Source organism: Garra rufa, chromosome 2 (assembly GCF_049309525.1).
Source record: "Garra rufa chromosome 2, GarRuf1.0, whole genome shotgun sequence".
Classification (NCBI taxonomy): domain Eukaryota; kingdom Metazoa; phylum Chordata; class Actinopteri; order Cypriniformes; family Cyprinidae; genus Garra; species Garra rufa.
In genome coordinates, this window is record NC_133362.1 from 31,656,777 (window position 1) to 31,679,358 (window position 22,582).

The 22,582-nt window shown below is 39.0% G+C and overlaps 1 protein-coding gene across 1 annotated transcript in view; it reads left to right on the plus strand.

Moving 5' to 3' along the window:
- lingo2b (leucine rich repeat and Ig domain containing 2b) overlaps nt 1-14,041 on the plus strand; it is a 23,721-nt gene extending 9,680 nt beyond the window's left edge. Inside the window, exon 2 of the mRNA XM_073835105.1 lies at nt 11,497-14,041. Coding sequence (XP_073691206.1) covers nt 11,503-13,326 — 1,824 coding nt within the window. The 5' untranslated portion in view covers nt 11,497-11,502 and the 3' untranslated portion in view covers nt 13,327-14,041. The remainder of the gene's footprint in view (nt 1-11,496) is intronic.
- Nucleotides 14,042-22,582: the final 8,541 nt, after the last annotated feature.

A 22,582-nucleotide genomic window follows, 5' to 3' on the forward strand; every position in this document is an offset into this window, starting at 1 on the left:
ATTCTCCTCACCAGCTTCTGTTATTATATCTTTGGATTCTTTTTTCTGTTTTCTCTTTCCTTACATAATATCAGTGTTTCCTCTGAGGGCGTTTGAGCTTCACACTTCAAGATTTACATTGTATTGTTATTTTCTGATAGTTTTATTTTGTGATAGTTTAGAGATTACTGTTCAATAATTCTTTAGAACAGACAAAACGTATACGGAAATGAACTGAAATTGAAAAAAGTACATTTTTACTAATGTCATTGTGCATAGCTTTGACCTTATATTAATTACACAGAGAATACACATAATGTTTGCATGAAAAAGGTTTTAACATCTTGTAAGCAGGCTAACTAATAGCCATATATTGATACAGTATATAATAATATAATAGCAATTAACAAAGATAGCCAGATTACTTACAAATTGTATACTATTACTGATTACAAATTACATGACAAAATTTTATTTAGTAACGTAATCCATTTGTCTTGTACCATATTGATTTAAAAATACAAAGAGTAAGAAAATATATTCCGTTTGTTGTTATTAACACCATGAAGTGCATTTAACATTACATTATCAGGGTTTCCCAAACTGGGGTTCGTAAAGGAACTACAAGGAGTTAAAATGATAAGATAATAATTAATTAAATCATAAAAATGTCAAATTAAAATAAGGCTTTTAAAAAAAATCAATCAAAATCACAAAAAAAAAAATCAATATTTTATTTATTTACTGCTAGTTTATTGCTATTGTGGGAATATGTAATCAATAAAAAGTAGCTGTAGTCTGATTATGAGTATTTTAAAATGTAATTTAATCTAATTACAAGTACTTCATTTTTGGAATCTGATTACATAATCCAGATTACATGTGATATATAATATATATAATAATAATAATATTTAATGTAAAATTATAAAAAACTATTAAAACTGATAAATTATTATACTAAACATACTCAATGTATAACAGTAACTGAATTTTTTATAATGTAAGATAATTATATATATATATATATATATAATATATATATATATATATATATATATATATATATATATATATATATATATATATATATATATATATATATATATTTAACTATTATACAGCGTACAAACTGTACATATTAATTTAGGAATTACATGGTTACATCACGTAATCCATATTTCAATTCAAAATTATCATACTGTATTTGAAAACAAAAAAGTAGTTTGCATCACTGGATATTACTGTCATTTATTACTGTCATTTCTATTGAATAACATATAAAATTTTTGCTACCTTCTCTCGCAAATTAGTGTTAGAGTGCAATTCCATAAAAGAGAGCAGCGCAAATTACTGCTTGCTTTAAGACATGCTTTTTTAGGGCGTTAAATAATGGTGCAAAGACCAGTAATTTGATGTTCGCAAACGTTACTAAATCGCGTTACATGATTCATTTGAATACTCTCCTCCTAAAAAATAAAAAAGGTAATTGCAACTTTTTATATCACAATTCTGACTTTTTTTCTCAGAATTGCATCGTATAAACTTACGATTCTGATTTTTTTTCAGAACTGTGAGATGTAAACACACAATTGCGAGTTATGAAGTCAGAGTTGCGAGAAATAAAGTCAGAATTGCGAGTTTATATAACACAATTCTGACTTTATAACTCACAATTGCAAGTGTACATCACACAGTTGCGACTTTATTTCTCACAATTGCAAGTTAAAATCAGAATTGCTAGATATAACTACAGTACTGCGGGATATAAACTCACAATTTCAAGAAATAAAGTCAGAATTGCAAGATAAACTTTTTCTCAGAATTCAGAATTGCAAGATATAAAGTTTTTTCTCGTAATCGTGACTTTGTTTCTCGCAATCCTGACTTTGTAACTTACAATTGCGAGCTTACATCAAGCAGTTGCAACTTTATTTCTCACAACTGCGAGTTTATATCATGCAATTCTGACTTTATTTCTCAAAATTGCAAGTTTATATCTCGCAATTGCGAGTTTATATCATGCAGTTGCGACTATTTCTCCGAATTGTGAGTTTATATCATGCAATTCTGACTTTATAACTGGCAATTGCGAGTTTATATCATGCAGTTCTGACTTTATTTCTCAGAATTGCGAGTTTATATCTCGCAATTCTGATTTTGAAACTCGCAATTGAGTTTATATCATGCAGTTGCGACTTTATTTCTCAGAATTGCGAGTTTATATCTTGCAATTCTGACTTTAAAACTCGCAATTGAGTTCATATCATGCAGTTGCGACTTTTTCAGAATTGCGAGTTAAAGTCAGAATTGCGAGAGAAAAAATCTGAATTGCAAGATATAAACTTTTCTCGCAATCGTGAGTTTGTTTCTCGCAATTCTGACTTTGTAACTCACAATTTTGCATTTACATCAAGCAGTTGTGACTTTATTTCTAAGAATTGCGAGTTTATGTCTCAGAATTCTGATTTTGAAACTCGCATTTGCGAGTTTATATCATGCAGCTGCGACTTTATTTCTCAGAATTGCGAGTTTATATCTTGCAATTCTGACTTTAAAACTCGCAATTGAGTTTATATTATGCAGTTGCGACTTTATTTTTCAGAATTGCGAGTTAAAGTCAGAATTGCGAGAGAAAAAAATCTGAATTGCAAGATATAAACTTTTCTCGCAATCATGAGTTTGTTTCTCGCAATTCTGACTTTGTAACTCACAATTGTGCGTTTACATCAAGCAGTTGTGACTTTATTTCTCAGAATTGCGAGTTTATATTTCAGAATTCTGACTTTGAAACTCACAATTGTGAGTTTACATCACACTGTTGTGACTTTATTTCTCAGAATTGTGAGTTTATATATTGTATATCTCACAATTCTAAGAAAAAAGTCAGAATTGTGAAAGAACAAGTCGCAATAACCTTTTTTTTTTTTATTCAGTGGCGGAAACGGGCTTCCATAGACCGCTGAGGCAGACCAATATAAAATCTTATAAAACAAATTTGTCCATTTCTAATCATTTCTAATGAGCCCCTTCACCGTTTGTAGTGGTGTAGCTCTGTATTGATTATAATTTTTTTCAAAAGAGATTTTAAAAGAAACAGAAGAGAAGGAATACTTCCGCTAATCGACCAAGTAGACAAGGTTATTTATCTCAAAATGGCAAATATTGAGCTTTGGGTGTATAAATGTTTGTGTGCTTGTATTTTACGCTTCTTAGTCTCTACGTTAAAAGTCCTGTCATTTGAAGAACAAATGCTGACGGGCTTGACAAACACATCCTAAATTAAGGTATTAGCAGCTGAGCCCAGACACCCTACTGATTGCGTACTGAATGTCTGTTAAACATAAACACATTGCATCAGCGCTGCCAGCGAGACAGCCGCAGATGTACACAAACACGCGCATAAACATGCTCATTTAGACCAATAAGGATAGCTGACAGCATGCAAACATGCAGGAAACACCGTATTCCCCCATACTTCCTTCTTGTGAGGGAAACGGCCATCCTAACAGCACAGAAACTCGAATGAGTGAAGCAGTGCGCTCTGGCAAAATCATTTGGGTATTATTAAAGTATTCAGTGGATTCTCACCTGAGCTCTAGGGATATGAAACATTCAGAGATAAGGGTTTGATTGACAGCTCGGTTGCCATGGGTGCAGAGCTACACGGGGTTTCAGTCTTGTGCTATGTGAGAGACGTGTGAAGAAGCGAATGTGTAATAACGCAGAGATCAATAGCAGGAGTCAATAGAGCTCCACTGGGCTGGATCAGAGCATCGTAGAGATACTACAGCGTGCCATCTGAAAGCGACACGCAGGGAACACACACAGCCCCTGGCACCTACACTTAGACACCTCTGTATGAAATGATCACCAAATGTAGTTCAAGCTCGTGCTGTAGCGCTGAATTAAACATGAGATCCAAAGACCCCGAAGGATCAAGGTCAGCACACACACGCTCTCAACCTGATATATGTACATATGCATGCTTCATTCTGCTTCACAAACATCCCCAACAACAAACTTTTGCCTTTTCCCCCATTCGGTCTCAAATAACTCAGACACACAGCCTATACGCACTCGCGCCCGGTGGGAGACGGGACACTGCGCTCTCAGTGGCTGTGGTGGTTTCACTCAATGAAAAATGGATGAGACTAAAATTAGATAAACTAAAATTAGACCCAAGTTAATCTGCAGAATGTCCTCAAAGTAAGAGAAACCGCAGGCTTCACAATCGCTGTCTGTAGAAGTGAGACGCTGATGTAGAGCAATGAGGAGACACGACCAGATTGTTTTCCACAGCTCACCTGCAATGTATGAGGAAACGCTCTGATCTTTATTTTGATACGCTAGAAGAGGACAGTACATTCTCTCAAAGCAAAAACCAGGGGGTGTTATAGTGTGATCTCTGCGCACCCCTATTGTTTTACGTCTTTATGTGGTGTTAGCTAAGGTTAAATTGGACATTCTGGCATCTTTGATTTGAAAAAAAGAAAAACATATATTGTCAGTTTGTCAGTACATTCCATTTTGATTATGTTCCAGTTCAGTAAACACATTTCATCTGCATTACACAGAGCAGATAAAAGATTTATTTTTATTGTACAAAAATAAAAAATATATAATATTACATCTGTTATTTTCTTTTAAAGAGGTTATTAACTGCCTTTTATTTTGTACTCTTCTCGGAGGTCCACTTATAATGTTAATTAAGATTTTTACATGAAAAAAACATCATAATTTAGAAATAGTAAGCTATTCTCTGTTTGAATAGGCATGGTGGATTGTAGACTCCGAAAATAGAGACCCACTGCTATGATTGGCTAACACTTGTGTATGTTTGACAGCCTACATTCTTCACAGATTGCATAAATAACTCAATACATATCAAACAATCTGTAAGAAGACACAAAGCAATAGTGACCATGTAATGAAAACAGTTGTGTGCGACATTACTGCCGGGTCCAATGAAGTCGGAACAGTATTGTCGTTTAGTATCTTTTTGAAAATCCCGCGACGAATTGTGCCTTGTTTGTAAACGAATCAGCGATAAAATGAAGTGAAAAAGGTCCAAGTTTTTACTGATGTGGTCTGAATCTTTATTAAAAATAAAGTTCACCTACTCTTTACTAACATTGGGATCAGAAGGAAGGCAATGCAAACACTGTTTTTCCACAGTGTCTTGTTGTCTTCAGAGCCACCTTTATCTGTATAGACCTGCGTTCGCCTCTCATTATTTACACTACTGCTGCGTCCCAATTCGCCGCCTTATACTACACCCTAAAAGTATGTACTCTTTTGTACATACTTTTGAGTATGTATGTTTAACGGATGTTCAGTTGCTTATTTATGTGAATCCTGTCACTGTTTTAACATTATCAACATTTAGTTTAATTTGACTTCCTACCGTATTACCGTATTCTTCCTACTGTACTATCGTATTCTATTTTAATATATTTTAAAATGCAATTTATTCCTTTGATTTCACAGCTGAATTTTTAGCATTTATTATGATTATTACTGTTGAAAACAGCTGAGCAGAATTTTTTCAGGTTTCTTTGATGAATAGAAAGTTCAGAAGAACAGCTTTTAGCTAAAATAGAAATCTTTCGTAACATTATAAATGTCTTTAAATAAAAGTATTAATATCAATAACATCTTGCAATTCTGAGAATTTCATGATACAAACTCACAATTTTGACTTATGAATAGAAATAATGAGATATAAACTCGCAATTGCAAGTTATAAAGTCAGAATTGCGAGATACAAATTCTCAATTGCGAGAAAAAAAAAGTCAGAATTGCGACAATTCTGACTTCATTTTTCACAACTGTAAAATTATATCACGCAATTCTGAGAAAAAAAAAGTCAGAATTGTGACAATTCTGACTTTATAACACACAATTATATCTTACAATTCTGAGAAAATTCACAAAAAGTCCAAATTGTGAGATAAAATGTCGCAATTACCTTTTTTATTCAGTGGCGATCTTCCATAGAAAACAGTTATTTTAAATAGTACAAATATTTCAAAATTGTACAGTTTTTGCTGTACTTTGGATCAATGCAGGCTTGGTGAGCAGAAGATGCTTCTTTAAAAAACAAAAAAAACCTTTTGACTGGTAGTGTAGTTTAACCAATAACATGCAGGCATTGCACATAATCGACCAATTGTGGCGCGTGAGGAGGTGGTATCTACAGAGAATGGTCAAAGTGATGCAAATATGCGTGTATATTAGGTGTGTTCAACTTGAATCAGCGCTGCGCATTCCGATTGGTATATGCCATCAAAGTACCGCAAGAGTGATTGACTCGAAAGCATAAGGAGCCGTCTGCTCTCTAGAGCTCTCACTGTACTTTGATGTCATGCAATGATTGGATATTTTAGGCAATATAGAAATCCTGGCCAGGGTAAGTCTGGGGAAAAAAGAACATATGGTTGCAATACCTTTGTACCATTTGGAATCACCAGCAGATTAGAGTTCCCCAACCTCCAAAATCCCAATTTATTCGCTATGTGTAAGTGATGATCATTCAGCGTATTTCAGAGTGGTAAACTCGGCTGCCTTGTCTGTGTGTTGTCGAGAGCGTGACAGATGCTTTTGTGAGATAAAGATTTTCCGAAAGACCGAGAAGAATCTGCTCTCCGCTGTGTGACAACATAGCCTCTCAAATAATGTCTTATCTCCATTCCCAAAAAGAGGACTTTGTAATGATTAATTGATAAACTTTGCCTTCGAAATGCATCTCTAATCCAGACACCTTTATCAAGAATTACATCAACGCTCATGCACTCCCCTGCTGCTGATACTGTCAGTGGATTGGCTGGGATGAATTGAATTATTAACTCATTAAAACTTAATGAACTTCTCCTGTCAGTGAGCTGCTCCCCGTAACGAACCACAGGCTTAGCGCTGCCCCCTGATGTTCCACCCAGACGCGTCCTCTGTCTTCATTCTGACACTCACGCTGGCAGGCCAACATTTGACGTGTTGCGTCGCGACAATCCTGATGGAGTTGTGAATGAAACTGAGCGCTGCCAAGGTTGAGAAATGCTTCTCTTGTACAAGCAAGGACATTTGCAGTCACACTCCTTGAAAAGCAGAACGAATGTGGCAGTAGATTTTGCGCACGTATTGATATGGATTTCAAAGAAAAGCATAGCCCGGATCTTACTAATCAGCGTTTGAATGAGGCAACCTGTGTTCCTCATACAGGGTTTGAGTCATTTAGGCCAGTGTGAGGCAAAATAGATTTTTAATGAATTTGCACCTCAAACTTCGTCTTGGTGATTTTAACGAGTTCCTGTATTTAACTGTGCAGTCTAAATGCACTCAATAGGTTTATACTAGGGCTGTCAGTCGATTAAAAAATGTAATCGAATTAATTACATGATGTGTAGATTAATCTAATTAATCGCAAAATAAGTTTGACTGTGAAAATACCCACAAAAGATTATTTAAAGCTATTTTTGTGTTAAATGAGAAAGTATCAAGAAGACATTACAAATTCTAGCTTTGATTCAACACAAAATTTATTGCACATAAACATTCAAGCTACAACATACTAACATAAACTATGGAATGTAAAAGAAGATTATAAGAATTTAAAGATTAAAGAATTTGAGAAACTTCTTAGTATTTTTTGTTCAACCAATAAAGGTTATTGGTAACCAAAACAGCTTTGTTACCAGTCTTCAAAATACCTTCCTTTATGTTCTACAAAAGAAAGGTTTGAAACGACATGAGGGTGAGTAAAAGATGACAGAATAAAATTTATTTGGGCCTATCCCTTTAATTTTTATTATTTTTTTTATTATGAAATTATACTCTAAATAAGAAACTAAAGCTGGTGGTAAATGTCTTCATTCGATTCGTTTAAACAGCTGATTCTTTCAGAAATTAAGTAAACTGCTCTTTTTATGAATCAGCCTTTAAATCACTGGTTCACACAATTCATTCAAAATGCGGATTTATTCAGAAATAAAGGGTGTGTTCACACTTGTCATGTTTGGTTTGATTAAAACAAACTCTGGTGTGATTGCTCTGTTAGCGTGGTACGTTTGAGTAAGCGTAAACACTGCCATCCGAACCCTGGTGCGCACCAAACAAGCAGTCCGAGACCGCTAAAAAGATGGGTCTTGGTCCTCTTCCAAACAAACTCTGGTGCGGTTCACTATGCCTTTAGGTTTGATAACTTTAGGTTCGCTGTCAAAAATGCTAGTGTGAACGCTAAGTGGACCAGGACCAAATGTATCATTTTCCTTTGAACCAACTGAACCAAACTGTGTGTGAACACACCCTAAAATAAAACACAATATCAAGATCTTATTACTTAGCTGTTGTATAAAATCACATTTAAACTCGTGATATTCGGGACAAAATAATCTCTCCTGTAATACTGCTCTCCCTGCTTGTGTGATATCGTATTATATAAATATGAGACATAACTCAAACGGGCATTTTTTGCACCAATATCTTGAATTTTAGGGCATAACCACATTTATGGAGTTGTTGCCCTACGGAGCCAGTGCATTAACTGCGTTAAAATATTTTAATCACGTTATTTTTTCATAAGTTATTTATTAAGTTAACGCGTTCAACTGGAAGCCCTAGTTTATACAATTAAGAAAAACATAGTAAAAATGCACAGTGGATTATTATTGAACGTAGTGAAGCCACTTCTAAATTATACATTGCAGGGAAACTAGGCACAAGGTCTATTCCATGCATGCAGGTCAATCTGTAGCTATATCGGTTATTAGAGCGCTCCATGGTGGCTTGCCAGTTCACTGAAAATTGTCTGCCCCATTTTTCAGTCCAAGATTATGGCCATTTCTCTTTATGGTCATTTTAGAGCAATAATGGAAACAGATGCCTTTATGCTTCTATTCTATTAATAATTAATTGAGAATATGTACATGTAACCTTTCCCCAAATTATGCCCTTTGATAATTATTTTTTCAAAGCAATTATTACACTCATGTCTCTTTCATATTAACGAGAATTGCATTTTCTTTTAGTATGCAAGGGAGTCTAAGGGAGTATTTAAAATATTAAAAAACAGGCTAAAAGCGAGAAACATAGAGAGATGTATATAATCAGAGATGCTGAAGTAATCATCCATTTCAAAGACGACTTCAGCTTTTACGATGGAGGCATTCATTTTTAATTACTAAGACTAAATGGCGGTAGTTTAGATGCACGCTTAAATGATGCATTCTCATGCAAGATAGATACCTCAGAAAATTTAAAAGCTCCCCTGCTTGTGATTATTATCTGAGAAGCTCTCTGTTCGATTTTCATATTGTCTGAAATAGGGGGTGTATTTCAACACATTTCATGTTGATAAGTACCCAGGTTCCCACAATTCTTGATTTATATTGTATGGCTATTTTATTGTCTTACAGTTAATAAGTACTCTCCCTCATCTGCCTCTCTAATTACCCTGTGATTTTCACATAGGCATAAAACATTTATACAGGCATGGTTGAAGTCAGTCTTCGTATCTAATCTAAATTACACATTTGTGATCCGAGTCTAACAGACCTGTGGAATGCTTGCCTTTTGCTTTCCTCCATTATTGATTTCGATTGGCAAAGCAGGACTTGTGCCAAGGGAGCATGGGGTTTCCATGGTTATGGCATGTTTGGAGATGTCTTTCTGAAAGCAGGTTTTGTGTGTGTGTGTGTGTGTGTGTGTGTGTGTGTGTGTGTGTGTGTGTGTGTGTGTGTGTGTGTGTGTGTGTGTGTGTGTGCGCATATGAGAGACAGAGAAAGAGACGATCGATGCACCACAGGGTTCCTATCAGCTAGAATCAGGAGAGGTCTTGCACAGAGGAGGTGTTGGGAAATTGGGATGGAACAAAGGACATGACGTGCATGTATGTGCATTATAGGGGTCGTTCTACAAAACCCAGGCTTATGTCCTTCATGCTGCATACATACTGCATGTATAGACATAACAATAAACAGCTGATGCCAACTTTTACTAGGGCTGCCCTTGATTAAAGTTTTTTCTGGTTGACTAGTAGTCGTTCATTTTAAGCATTAGTCAACTATTAGTTGCATGTTTATTAATAAACCATATAAAACATAATAATGAACCTTAAAAAAGCGCACGCAAAAAGTAGTATTACAAAATCTGAGAATATTTGTTTTCCATCTGAATTGGTTCATTTGAAAGTAGACCTTTCGCTCTCTAACATATTTTTCATGTCTGTAAGGCAAGTATACACAGAGTTTCGTGCTCAAGTTTACAGAGACTGAGAAAGTTGTTACTACTTATTTCAGATGAGAGCCATATTTGAGGTTGATGAATGATAGTTGAGCATTTGGATGCGTGAAGTCGCATTTTCCTGTCGAATCTTTTTTCTGCAACTAATCAAACTTTGGTCGAGCATTTTTAGGGGCGCAGCCCTAACTTTTACTATCAAACATTTTTATAAATGGATAAAAAAAAAAAATTATATTTTCATTTGTGTATATTATTAAAAAAATTGAATCCGGGTTTCCATCCAAAGTTGTGAGTTTAACTAAAACAATTCAGATGACTAAAATATGACTAAATGGCATTTTAGTCAAACGACTCAAAATTTTGTGTCAAAGTTAACACTGGTCATGTAAGAGAGTTCTGGGAGGCAATAATACAGAAATACTTTACCGGCAGACTTTGTTGTTACATTTCAGATGCTGTGCAATAAGATCAGTTCGCTGATTAATCAGGTTATGCCGTCTTATAACACAAAGTCTCTTGACTTTTTTGATGCGCATTGGAGGAATTTATTCAGCAAATGCGTTTCCATGTCTGATTGTTCGCATTGACCCTTTTTTCACACAAGTAAAACTTCTTGCGAATTAAGTTTTTTTTTTCTCCATATTTGGCATTACTGATGCGTCAAAATGCGCATTAAAACACAATGGAAACACCTTCTGGATCTCAATTAGGAAAAGAGAAAAATCTGAATGTTAACTGAATTCATATTTTGTTTTGTCCCCCTCATTAACTATTGTTTTTATTGAAGAATTTCTGGAATCACAAACTGAACTGTGCTCAATTTAATATACCAATACACCCCAAAAAAACAATCAAAAATTTGAAAACAAGCATGTACCATACCCCATAATTTTAATTTAAAATGACATTGTAGAATGACCTGTTTTGCACAATGACTTACAGTGTGAGTATATTTGACCCTGGACCACAGGTATATTTGTAGCAATAGCCAAAAATACATTGTATGGGTCAAAATTATCGATTTTTCTTTTATGCCAAAAATCCTTAGGATATTAAGTAAAGATCATGTTCCACGAAGATATTTAGTAAATTTCCTACAGTAAATATATTGAAACTTAATTTTTGATTAGTATGATATAAATCTATATGAATGGTATCTATATGACTGGTTTTGTGGTCCAGGGTCACATATGTATGTGAATGTTAACATTACTTTGAGTAAATAACCATGCAGCCATCTCGCTCATTTATATCATTTTTCTCTCTGTTGTCTCTCTGTAGGTGGCCATGCTGTTCTCTCCGTTCTCTTGTGCTCTGGGGCTCTCCCTCCTGCCACTCCTCCTGTTTCACTGCCCCGCCCACGCCTGCCCTGCCCGCTGTGAGTGCTCTGTGCCCACGCGTTCTGTGTCATGCCATCGCAGGCGGTTAGCACAGGTGCCTGAAGGCATCCCTATAGAGACAAGGGCACTGGACCTCAGTAAAAACCGCCTGCGAATTGTGACGCCACAGAACTTCTCCTCGCTGCTGTTGCTAGAGGAGCTGGACCTCAGCAATAACCTGTTGTCATCTGTGGAACCTGGCAGCTTCCGCGCTCAGCCGCGGCTACGCTTGCTCCGACTGCGCAGCAATCAGTTGACTCTGCTGCCGCGCGGCGCTCTGGCTGGCCTCAGCGAGCTCACTCTGCTGGATGTCAGTCAAAATCGTCTTGTTATTCTGCTGGACTACGGCTTTGAGGAGCAGCGGAGGCTGCGGGTACTAGAGCTGAGTGATAATGAGCTAGTGTTTATCGCCCCACGGGCCTTTAGCGGCCTGGCGTCCCTGCGCTCTCTAACGCTGCAGCGATGCAACCTGAGCACAGTACCCACACATGCTCTCGCACATCTGCACGGTCTAACCAGCCTGAGGTTGCGGGACTTGGGCATCGTGGAGCTTCAAGCACACGCGTTTAAGGGTCTACCACGACTGAAACACCTGGAAGTGGACCGCTGGCCTTTGCTAGAGGGTTTTCCGACATCTGCTTTGCAGGGGCTGAACCTCAGCACACTGTCCATTACCCACACCAACTTGACATCCGTTCCAGTGGTGACGCATCTGTTGTATCTAACGCATCTAAACCTGTCTTACAGCCGTATACGTGTTCTGCCAGCAGGGTGGTTGCGAGGAATGGACCGGCTGGAAGTCATACGTGTGCGACAGTCTAACCTGCTCAACGTGGAACCCCAAGCCTTTCAAGGAGCCTCCTCACTGCGCCTTCTTGACCTTTGTTACAACCGTCTCTCCACACTCGAGAGGAGTGTTTTTCCTGCTTCTGAGGCCCTGCAGACTCTTCTGATTGGTCAGAACCCGTTAGTGTGCGACTGTCGTCTACGCTGGCTCCTGGAGAGGACTCAACCTTTGCTGTATGGTGAGGTTCAACCTGAATGTAGTGCTCCTGCTCCCTTGGCTGGGAAGCCTCTTAGGGACCTGATGGAAACCCAGATCTCTCGCTACGTTATTTGCACCAAACCCAGGGTTGTCTCCATGGCAACTTACCCGTCACAAGCAGAAGAAGGACAGAGAGCTTGGCTATACTGCAGTGCGGATGGTGCTCCACCTCCTTCTGTGTCATGGCTAACACCTCACAGGCGGCACATTACCACGAAGAGTACAGGAAGAATGGTCGTCCACAGCAACGGCTCACTTGAGTTCCGCATGGCAGAGCCTCAGGATAGCGGCATGTATGTATGTGTGGCATCGAACCCAGCGGGCAATGCCACTCTGTCCATCACACTCGCTGTTAAAACCTCGGGAATCAGGGACAGAGCCCTTTACGCCAACCGCAGCTTTCTGTTCGACTCCGACTACAACAGTTCCCTGATTAATGGCACGGAGGAGTACACCATCAGGGTGGTGCTGGACTTCACCACCATCCTGGTCTCCACCGCAATGGGCTGCCTCAGCTTCCTGGGTGTCGTCTTGTTCTGTTTCTTGTTGTTGTTTGCATGGAGCCGTGGCAAAGGGAAGCACAGAGGTAGCGTGGACATTCAGTACGTCCCACGAAAGCGGAAAGGCGCAAACTCAGAACTTACAGAAACAAGCGGGCCCAGACGAGTCAACATGAAGATGATCTAAACTTTTTATATATGACCGAGGATTTCAGGGGTTGCATGGTTGCGTATGCGTGTCTGTTGGACTTTGTCAGTCTTTGGGTATCTGTGCTGCAAAACATGCAAAGGATGTATTTAATCATGAGAGTTTACATGTGCTATCCCAATGAAAAGAGAAAGAAAAAGAAAAACGCCAAACCGTATAATGCGCGTCTTCTGCGATGCTTCATCTGTGGAAAGCATTACCTGGACAGTGTAGACGTGAATAAGTTCAAGTTGTTGTATATATTTCATATTTGTGGGAGAGAATGGTATATTTCTATATATATATATGAATATATCTATTTACAGATACATTACAATTACCTTTCAAAACGCTGCAAAAACTCAAGTTGTCTTCCCCAATAAGCAAAGTATCTACTGGAAAAAGCCTCGGCAGTGCTGTGTTGTGAAGTGTTTGGTTTTGCTCAGAATTCCTGTTCTCCTGGGACATCCTCTTCTTAGCAGAACCTCCAGGGGAACCGGAGAGTTTTCTGCCATTTTGTTGTAAAGATGTTAAAATGCAAGAAGCCGTTTGACATTGTGGGTTCCAGGGGCTGTATTTGTGACTCAGTGGAAGTCTGTGGAACTGTGTGAAAACGTTCTTTTCTTTTCTTATGTTCTGTCAAATGCTGCTCAAATGTTTTTACATACTAAATATCTGGTTATATTTTCCAAAGAAAATAAATATAAATCGTACAGCTTGATAAGTGTTACTGTCATCTCAAATCACATTCTTGCCCGTCTCAAATAGACGTGACCCTACACCTTGTTAGCCTTATTGCTTCTGGTGCTTCTTATATTTATTTTATTTCATGCAGTTATAACTTCTTCTCTATTTTACACACATATCCAGCTTCTCATGAAGCATAAATCGCCTTTGTTTGATATTTTTTGTAAAATGTGGCATCTCAAAAAACATCTGAATTGCAAAAAAAAAAAAAAACTAAAAAGGACAGCTCAAGTAGTGACTAAGTTTCTTCAAGCAAACATATAAATAGCAAGTATTCCATTATAGTACAGTAGTTGACTTGGTGGTGACCCTTTTTAGAGCTCTTAAAAGCATGAAATGGACAAATTTATTTGTCCCTGTCTGCTTCCTTTGACGTCACATCTCGGGATCGTCACCAGTGAAGGCTTTGGGATTGTGCATGTACTTGTGGTGTGATCAACAAATCAATGTTGTCGTGATGTTATTTTCCTATTTCTCCAGAGTAAAAAAACGGGCTCAAAAACGGTATTAAAATGGAGTTCCCATGAGCAATGGCAGACTTCAAATTGCATATTTCCAGGTGGTCACATGCCAGGCAAGCAACTGCCACTGAAATTAATGGGATTTCTAACTGATAGCTTTCTCCTGGTGTTATTGACCTCCTTGATTCAGGTGTACAAGCGCAATGCTCCTAAAGCTCTATTGATTCTTACTTAGTACAGTTAATCTAAATTGGTCCGGCAGGAGTATTTAAAATATTCTTGGAATATTTCACATTGCTTCTCTGAGTGAGTTCATGTTTGATTTTTTTGATGAGAAACTTACACTCATCTGTCTGTATTTATCTGTAGTACATTCATATTGCTTCTTTTTTTGTACTCAATACAAAGGACTCCTCCTCTTTTGCTAAGTGTTTTGTTTTTTTCAATACATAAAGGCCTAAGTTGATGTTTGATTTTGTCTGTTGTGTTATATGATCCGTTATTCTACAAGTGTCATTTTTAAATTCCTCATTCCAAATCTTCATGTCAGTTGTCTTACATCTAAGCATTTAATTACCTACTTCTTGCTGTTCAAGTTAGACCTCGTATATTGCGACTTGAAGCTATATTTATACTATATTTCTTCCCGACTCTATCTTAACTCAATTGTAAAAAGGAAAGACGGATGGCTAAAAATCGTATTTGATATAAGCACTACACTAAATTAAATTTAGCCTATCCAAACAGATTATTATTTTAAAGTCTTTCCTCCACTTAAAGTGCTTTAGATTGATCGTGTTACACACAAGTGCAAGGACAGAGTTTTCCATCTAGACTATGTGGCTCAGGATACTACTTTTTGTCCTCGGTGCTAAAAGTAGTCCAGATGTTTTAAAGAAACTGCAGGCCAAACCGTTAACCTTTATGTGCCACACTAACACTGCCTTAAAGTACCCTGAAGGTTTGCTGGTCTTTATAAGCTTGTTTTGCTACTCAATCAAAAGCTTCTAAATATACCTGAACTAATCATGTCCATGTCTATGACTCACTAACTGAAACAAAAGAAGTTGCTTTTACACAAGTGTGTTGGAGTGTGCGTCATCATCATATGACTACATGGTGCTCTGTGGTGAGTGCTTGACCTTGCAGTGTTCTGTCAGGATGCGTTTGGGGTGAAAATATGAGCAGGGGCCACTTTTCTATGTGAATGAGTCTTCCTCAGAGTCACATTAAAGTATCAAGAACTGATGCATAAAGGCTTGCTTCAGGATGGACTTGGGGAAACGTCTGCTACGCAAAAGAAAATGCAAGAGAGAGACAAACATATTAGAACGACCTCAGCACATCAGTAATCCCCAAGAAGAGTAATTTATAAAATCAAATATTACTTCAAACACTTAAACTTTAATTATTCAGACATACCTTGAATTAATTTAGCCAAAAAATATCCTTTCGACAACTTGCAGGGCGTTCAAACTGTGGACTGCAAAGTGTAAAACTGATGGTTTGTTCATATGTCAGGAAAATGAATAATAAAAGCACTCAAAATCAAATTTGAATTGGGCATAACTTACCGTACATATTTTTCACGAAGCACCAGAAGTGTGTCGCTATCTCACAAGCTGTTTATGAGTGCTATTTATTTATAGCACTGTGTCTCTGAATCATTGTATCCCGTACACCAAAATTTTAACAATAAACTTTAAAGATAAATCACTGTCTAGCCATCTGAGATTTTATTGTGGAGATAAAGGTTATGATTATGTTTATCAGTAGCAGAGCTGTTCGCTGTTTGCTTTTGGGATCTGATTAGAGCTGCATGATTCTGGATAACTTGAGAATCACATTTTTTTGGTCTTAAATGAAGATCATGTTTCTCCCACGTATCTGAACTAAACAAAATAACATGTCATTTACTAAAGGCTGTGACAAAAGTTTTGTTTAAAATGGTTTAAATAATTAGAATGATGGTTTGATTAAATGATTCAATGACTCGCGCATACTTCACTTGTTTCATTAGTGGATCAATCAGCGTTTTTGAATTCATCTCTTGAGTGAATGATTTAATGACACATTAATGATACATTTTTAACAATCACTTGTTGCCGCCCAGAGGCGATACAATCAACATAATCGAAATATAAAGCACCAATTACTTTCAAAAGGAGATTTACTTTATTTTGATCGCTACATAAGTATTCATATCCAAACTATAAACTTATTCCAGTACTTCTGTGATAATATGAATGAGAAATAAGAAATAATACTGTGTGTTTGAAAAAACTGTTTGTGAAGCTGTTTCATACCTAAACACATTAACTGCTTTCTCTCTGTCAGTCAGCGTGAGCAAAGATCTGAATGTTTTGGTATGCCATTGTCAAAGGATTAATAGATATGGCCAAATCATTGTGATTTAGAAATAAGTCACGTGGGTGTTTGAATCAGAAATCACAATCTTTTAATTATTAAGCGTGCAGTTCAAGATATGATAGAGCATTTGGACCTGAAAACGGTGACACTTGACTTTACATATAACAAACAACTAGGGTTACACAGTATTCTTAAATGCAGAAGTAAGCCTGTGGGCAAGACTTCCGGTGCATTAGCCGCTATAGGGAAATAACGAGAAGAATAACAACGTGCAGTAAACGGTAAAACTGTTTGCACTACAAACCACTGTGTTCATAATTAAGATAATACATTAAAATAACATGGTAAGACACACCAATGTGCAAGCAGCAAAACAAACTGTTTTGTACAGCTAAAAATTGTTGGACGTAGATGTGACTGGAAGCCAGACCCATAAAATTTACAAATAGCTTTGCCCACTCTTACGGGAAAAAAATAAGGCGGATACTGGTAATATAGTATCGCAATACTAAAGTTTAAAAAATACTGGCGATGCCACTGTATTTTTTAAACGTTTTTCCGAATATCAGCACGATTGCACATGTAAGTTCAATAAACAAAAAGGTAATATTAAATGACATTTGAGACACAACATTATCAGTATTTCTGTTTTAGCTTTATTTCACCTATGAAAAGTTTTTAAAACTTAACAGTTGTGCTTCCTTAAGCAACACTCATTTTGTTTAATTTCTGAATGAATCTGTGATTTTGAACAAATTGAGCAAATGAATGATTTATAGTCATACAAAAAAACTGTCATTTGGCTTTGTACTTGAATAAATCATTCATTTTGAACAAATCATTTGAATAAATGATTCAGTGACTCAATCATTAAGGCTTACTGCTACCTATTGCCGTTTTTTTTTTCCCCATTTAAAAGTAGGCATATAATTACTCCCCTCCAAGCATTTCATATTTCTACATTCAGTTTTATATTTAAAACATTAATCTCATACCTTATTTATGCAATTGACACTGCAGTGCAAATGCTCTCTTGATAACGGCGGCTGACTGTCCTGGCAGAGAAGAAATCATTGAATAAAGATGTTATTTTAGTTTTTTTTTGCACACAGAAATTCTTCTCATAACTATATTAAAATTAAGGTTGAACCACTGATGTCACATGGACTATTGTGACAACGTCCTTACGATGTTTTTGGGCTTTGACCGTGGTAGTACCTTTGCTGTCTATGGAGGGTCAGAAAGCTCTCAGATTTCATCAAAAAAAAAAATCTTAATTTATGTTCTGAAGATGAACAAAGGTCGTAGGGGTTGGGAACAACATGAGGCTGAATAATTAATAGCAGAATTTTCATTTTTGAGTGAACTATCTCTTTAATACCACATCTAAATGTCAGCTAATGCAGCTTCTGTGCTATTTTACAGTGCTCCGATGAATTTATACTACACTGTGTTCATTTGATTGGTAACAATAGCCAGTCATTCATTCTTATTAATAAAGTATTCAGAGGAAAATATCGTCTGTTTTCATTTACATATATGTGACCCTGGACCATAAAACCAATCTTAAGTAGCATGGGGATATTTGTAGCAATAGCCAAAATATATTGTAAGGGTCAAAATTACCGATTTTTCTTTTATGCCAAAAATCATAAGGATATTAAGTGAAGATCATGTTCCATGAAGATATTTTGTTAATTTCCTACCGTAAATATATCAAAACTTAATTATTGATTAGTAATATGTATTGCTAAGAACTTTATTTGGACAACTTTAAAGGCGATTTTCTCAATATTTAGATTTTTTGCACCCTCAGATTCTTGATTTTCAAACAGTTGTATCTCGACCAAATATTATCCTATCCTAACAAACCATACATCAATGTAAAGCATACGTATTTATGAAAATTTGGTTCATTCTGTAGATTTGAGTTTTTAATTAACAATACTGCATGGTATCACGATACTATACTATGTATTGTTGTACTTTAGCTGGAATATACGGTGGCCGAGAGAGCTCAACGCGCTGCAAACAAGAAAACACATGCAAACAGAAAAAAACGACAACAAATTAAGAAAACATCTTCATCAGTTTGACAACACAGGCGCTGCAAATCCTCGCAACGCAAACACAAATACGGAAACGCTCTGCAAACTCAGAAACGCGCTGCAAACACACAAACGCACTGCAAACACACAAACGCACTGCAAACACAGGAACGCGCTGCAAACACACAAACGCACTGCAAACACAGGAACGCGCTGCAAACACACAAATGCGCTGCAAGCACACAAACGCACTGCAAACACAGGAACGCGCTGCAAACACAGGAACGCGCTGCAAACACACAAATGCGCTGCAAACACACAAACGCACTGCAAACACAGGAACGCGCTGCAAACACACAAACGCGCTGCAAACACAGGAACGCGCTGCAAACACACAAATGCGCTGCAAACACACAAACGCACTGCAAACACAGGAACGCGCTGCAAACACAGGAACGCACTGCAAACACAGGAACGCGCTGCAAACACAGGAACGCGCTGCAAACACACAAATGCGCTGCAAACACACAAACGCGCTGCAAACACAGGAACGCGCTGCAAACACACAAATGCGCTGCAAACACACAAACGCGCTGCAAACACACAAACGCGCTGCAAACACACAAACGCACTGCAAACACAGGAACGCGCTGCAAACACAGGAACGCACTGCAAACACAGGAACGCGCTGCAAACACAGGAACGCGCTGCAAACACACAAATGCGCTGCAAACACACAAACGCGCTGCAAACACAGGAACGCGCTGCAAACACACAAATGCGCTGCAAACACACAAACGCACTGCAAACACAGGAACGCGCTGCAAACACAGGAACGCGCTGCAAACACACAAATGCGCTGCAAACACACAAACGCACTGCAAACACAGGAACGCGCTGCAAACACACAAACGCGCTGCAAACACAGGAACGCGCTGCAAACACACAAATGCGCTGCAAACACACAAACGCACTGCAAACACAGGAACGCGCTGCAAACACAGGAACGCGCTGCAAACACACAAACGCACTGCAAACACAGGAACGCGCTGCAAACACAGGAACGCGCTGCAAACACACAAATGCGCTGCAAACACACAAACGCGCTGCAAACACAGGAACGCGCTGCAAACACACAAATGCGCTGCAAACACACAAACGCACTGCAAACACAGGAACGCGCTGCAAACACAGGAACGCGCTGCAAACACACAAATGCGCTGCAAACACACAAACGCACTGCAAACACAGGAACGCGCTGCAAACACACAAACGCGCTGCAAACACAGGAACGCGCTGCAAACACACAAATGCGCTGCAAACACACAAACGCACTGCAAACACAGGAACGCGCTGCAAACACAGGAACGCGCTGCAAACACACAAATGCGCTGCAAACACACAAACGCACTGCAAACACAGGAACGCGCTGCAAACACACAAACGCGCTCCAAACACACAAACGCGCTCCAAACAGACAAACGCGCTGCAAACACACAAACGCGCTGCAAACACACAAACGCGCTGCAAACACACAAACGCGCTGCAAACACACAAACGCACTGCAAACACACAAACGCACTGCAAACACACAAACGCGCTGCAAACACACAAACGCGCTGCAAACACAGGAACGCGCTGCAAACACACAAACGCGCTGCAAACACAGGAACGCGCTGCAAACACAGGAACGCGCTGCAAACACACAAACGCACTGCAAACACACAAACGTGCTGCAAACACACAAACGCATTGCAAACACAGGAACGCGCTGCAAACACACAAACGCACTGCAAACACACAAACGTGCTGCAAACACACAAACGCATTGCAAACACAGGAACGCGCTGCAAACACACAAACGCACTGCAAACACAGGAACGCGCTGCAAACACACAAACGCGCTGCAAACACACAAACGCGCTGCAAACACAGGAACGCGCTGCAAACACACAAACGCATTGCAAACACAGGAACGCGCTGCAAACACAGGAACGCGCTGCAAACACACAAACGCATTGCAAACACAGGAACGCGCTGCAAACACACAAACGCACTGCAAACACACAAACGCACTGCAAACACACAAACGTGCTGCAAACACACAAACGCATTGCAAACACACAAACGTGCTGCAAACACACAAACGTGCTGCAAACACACAAACGCATTGCAAACACACAAACGTGCTGCAAACACACAAACGTGCTGCAAACACACAAACGCACTGCAAACACACAAACGTGCTGCAAACACACAAACGTGCTGCAAACACACAAACGTGCTGCAAACACACAAACGCACTGCAAACACACAAACGTGCTGCAAACACACAAACGCATTGCAAACACACAAACGCACTGCAAACACACAAACGTGCTGCAAACACACAAACGTGCTGCAAACACACAAACGCACTGCAAACACACAAACGTGCTGCAAACACACAAACGCATTGCAAACACACAAACGCACTGCAAACACACAAACGTGCTGCAAACACACAAACGCATTGCAAACACAGGAACGCGCTGCAAACACACAAACGCACTGCAAACACACAAACGCGCTGCAAACACAGGAACGCGCTGCAAACACACAAACGCACTGCAAACACACAAACGCGCTGCAAACACACAAACGCGCTGCAAACACACAAACGCGCTGCAAACACAGGAACGCGCTGCAAACACACAAACGCGCTGCAAACACACAAACGCGCTGCAAACACAGGAACGCGCTGCAAACACAGGAACGCGCTGCAAACACAGGAACGCGCTGCAAACACACAAACGCACTGCAAACACAGGAACGCACTGCAAACACACAAACGCGCTGCAAACACACAAACGCACTGCAAACACAGGAACGCACTGCAAACACACAAACGCACTGCAAACACACAAACGCGCTGCAAACACACAAACGCGCTGCAAACACACAAACGCACTGCAAACACAGGAACGCGCTGCAAACACACAAACGCACTGCAAACACAGGAACGCACTGCAAACACACAAACGCGCTGCAAACACACAAACGCACTGCAAACACAGGAACGCACTGCAAACACACAAACGCGCTGCAAACACACAAACGCGCTGCAAACACACAAACGCGCTGCAAACACAGGAACGCACTGCAAACACACAAACGCGCTGCAAACACACAAACGCGCTGCAAACACAGGAACGCGCTGCAAACACACAAACGCACTGCAAACACACAAACGCGCTGCAAACACACAAACGCACTGCAAACACAGGAACGCGCTGCAAACACACAAACGCACTGCAAACACAGGAACGCACTGCAAACACACAAACGCGCTGCAAACACACAAACGCACTGCAAACACAGGAACGCACTGCAAACACACAAACGCGCTGCAAACACACAAACGCGCTGCAAACACAGGAACGCGCTGCAAACACACAAACGCACTGCAAACACACAAACGCGCTGCAAACACACAAACGCGCTGCAAACACACAAACGCACTGCAAACACAGGAACGCACTGCAAACACACAAACGCGCTGCAAACACACAAACGCGCTGCAAACACAGGAACGCGCTGCAAACACACAAACGCACTGCAAACACACAAACGCGCTGCAAACACACAAAC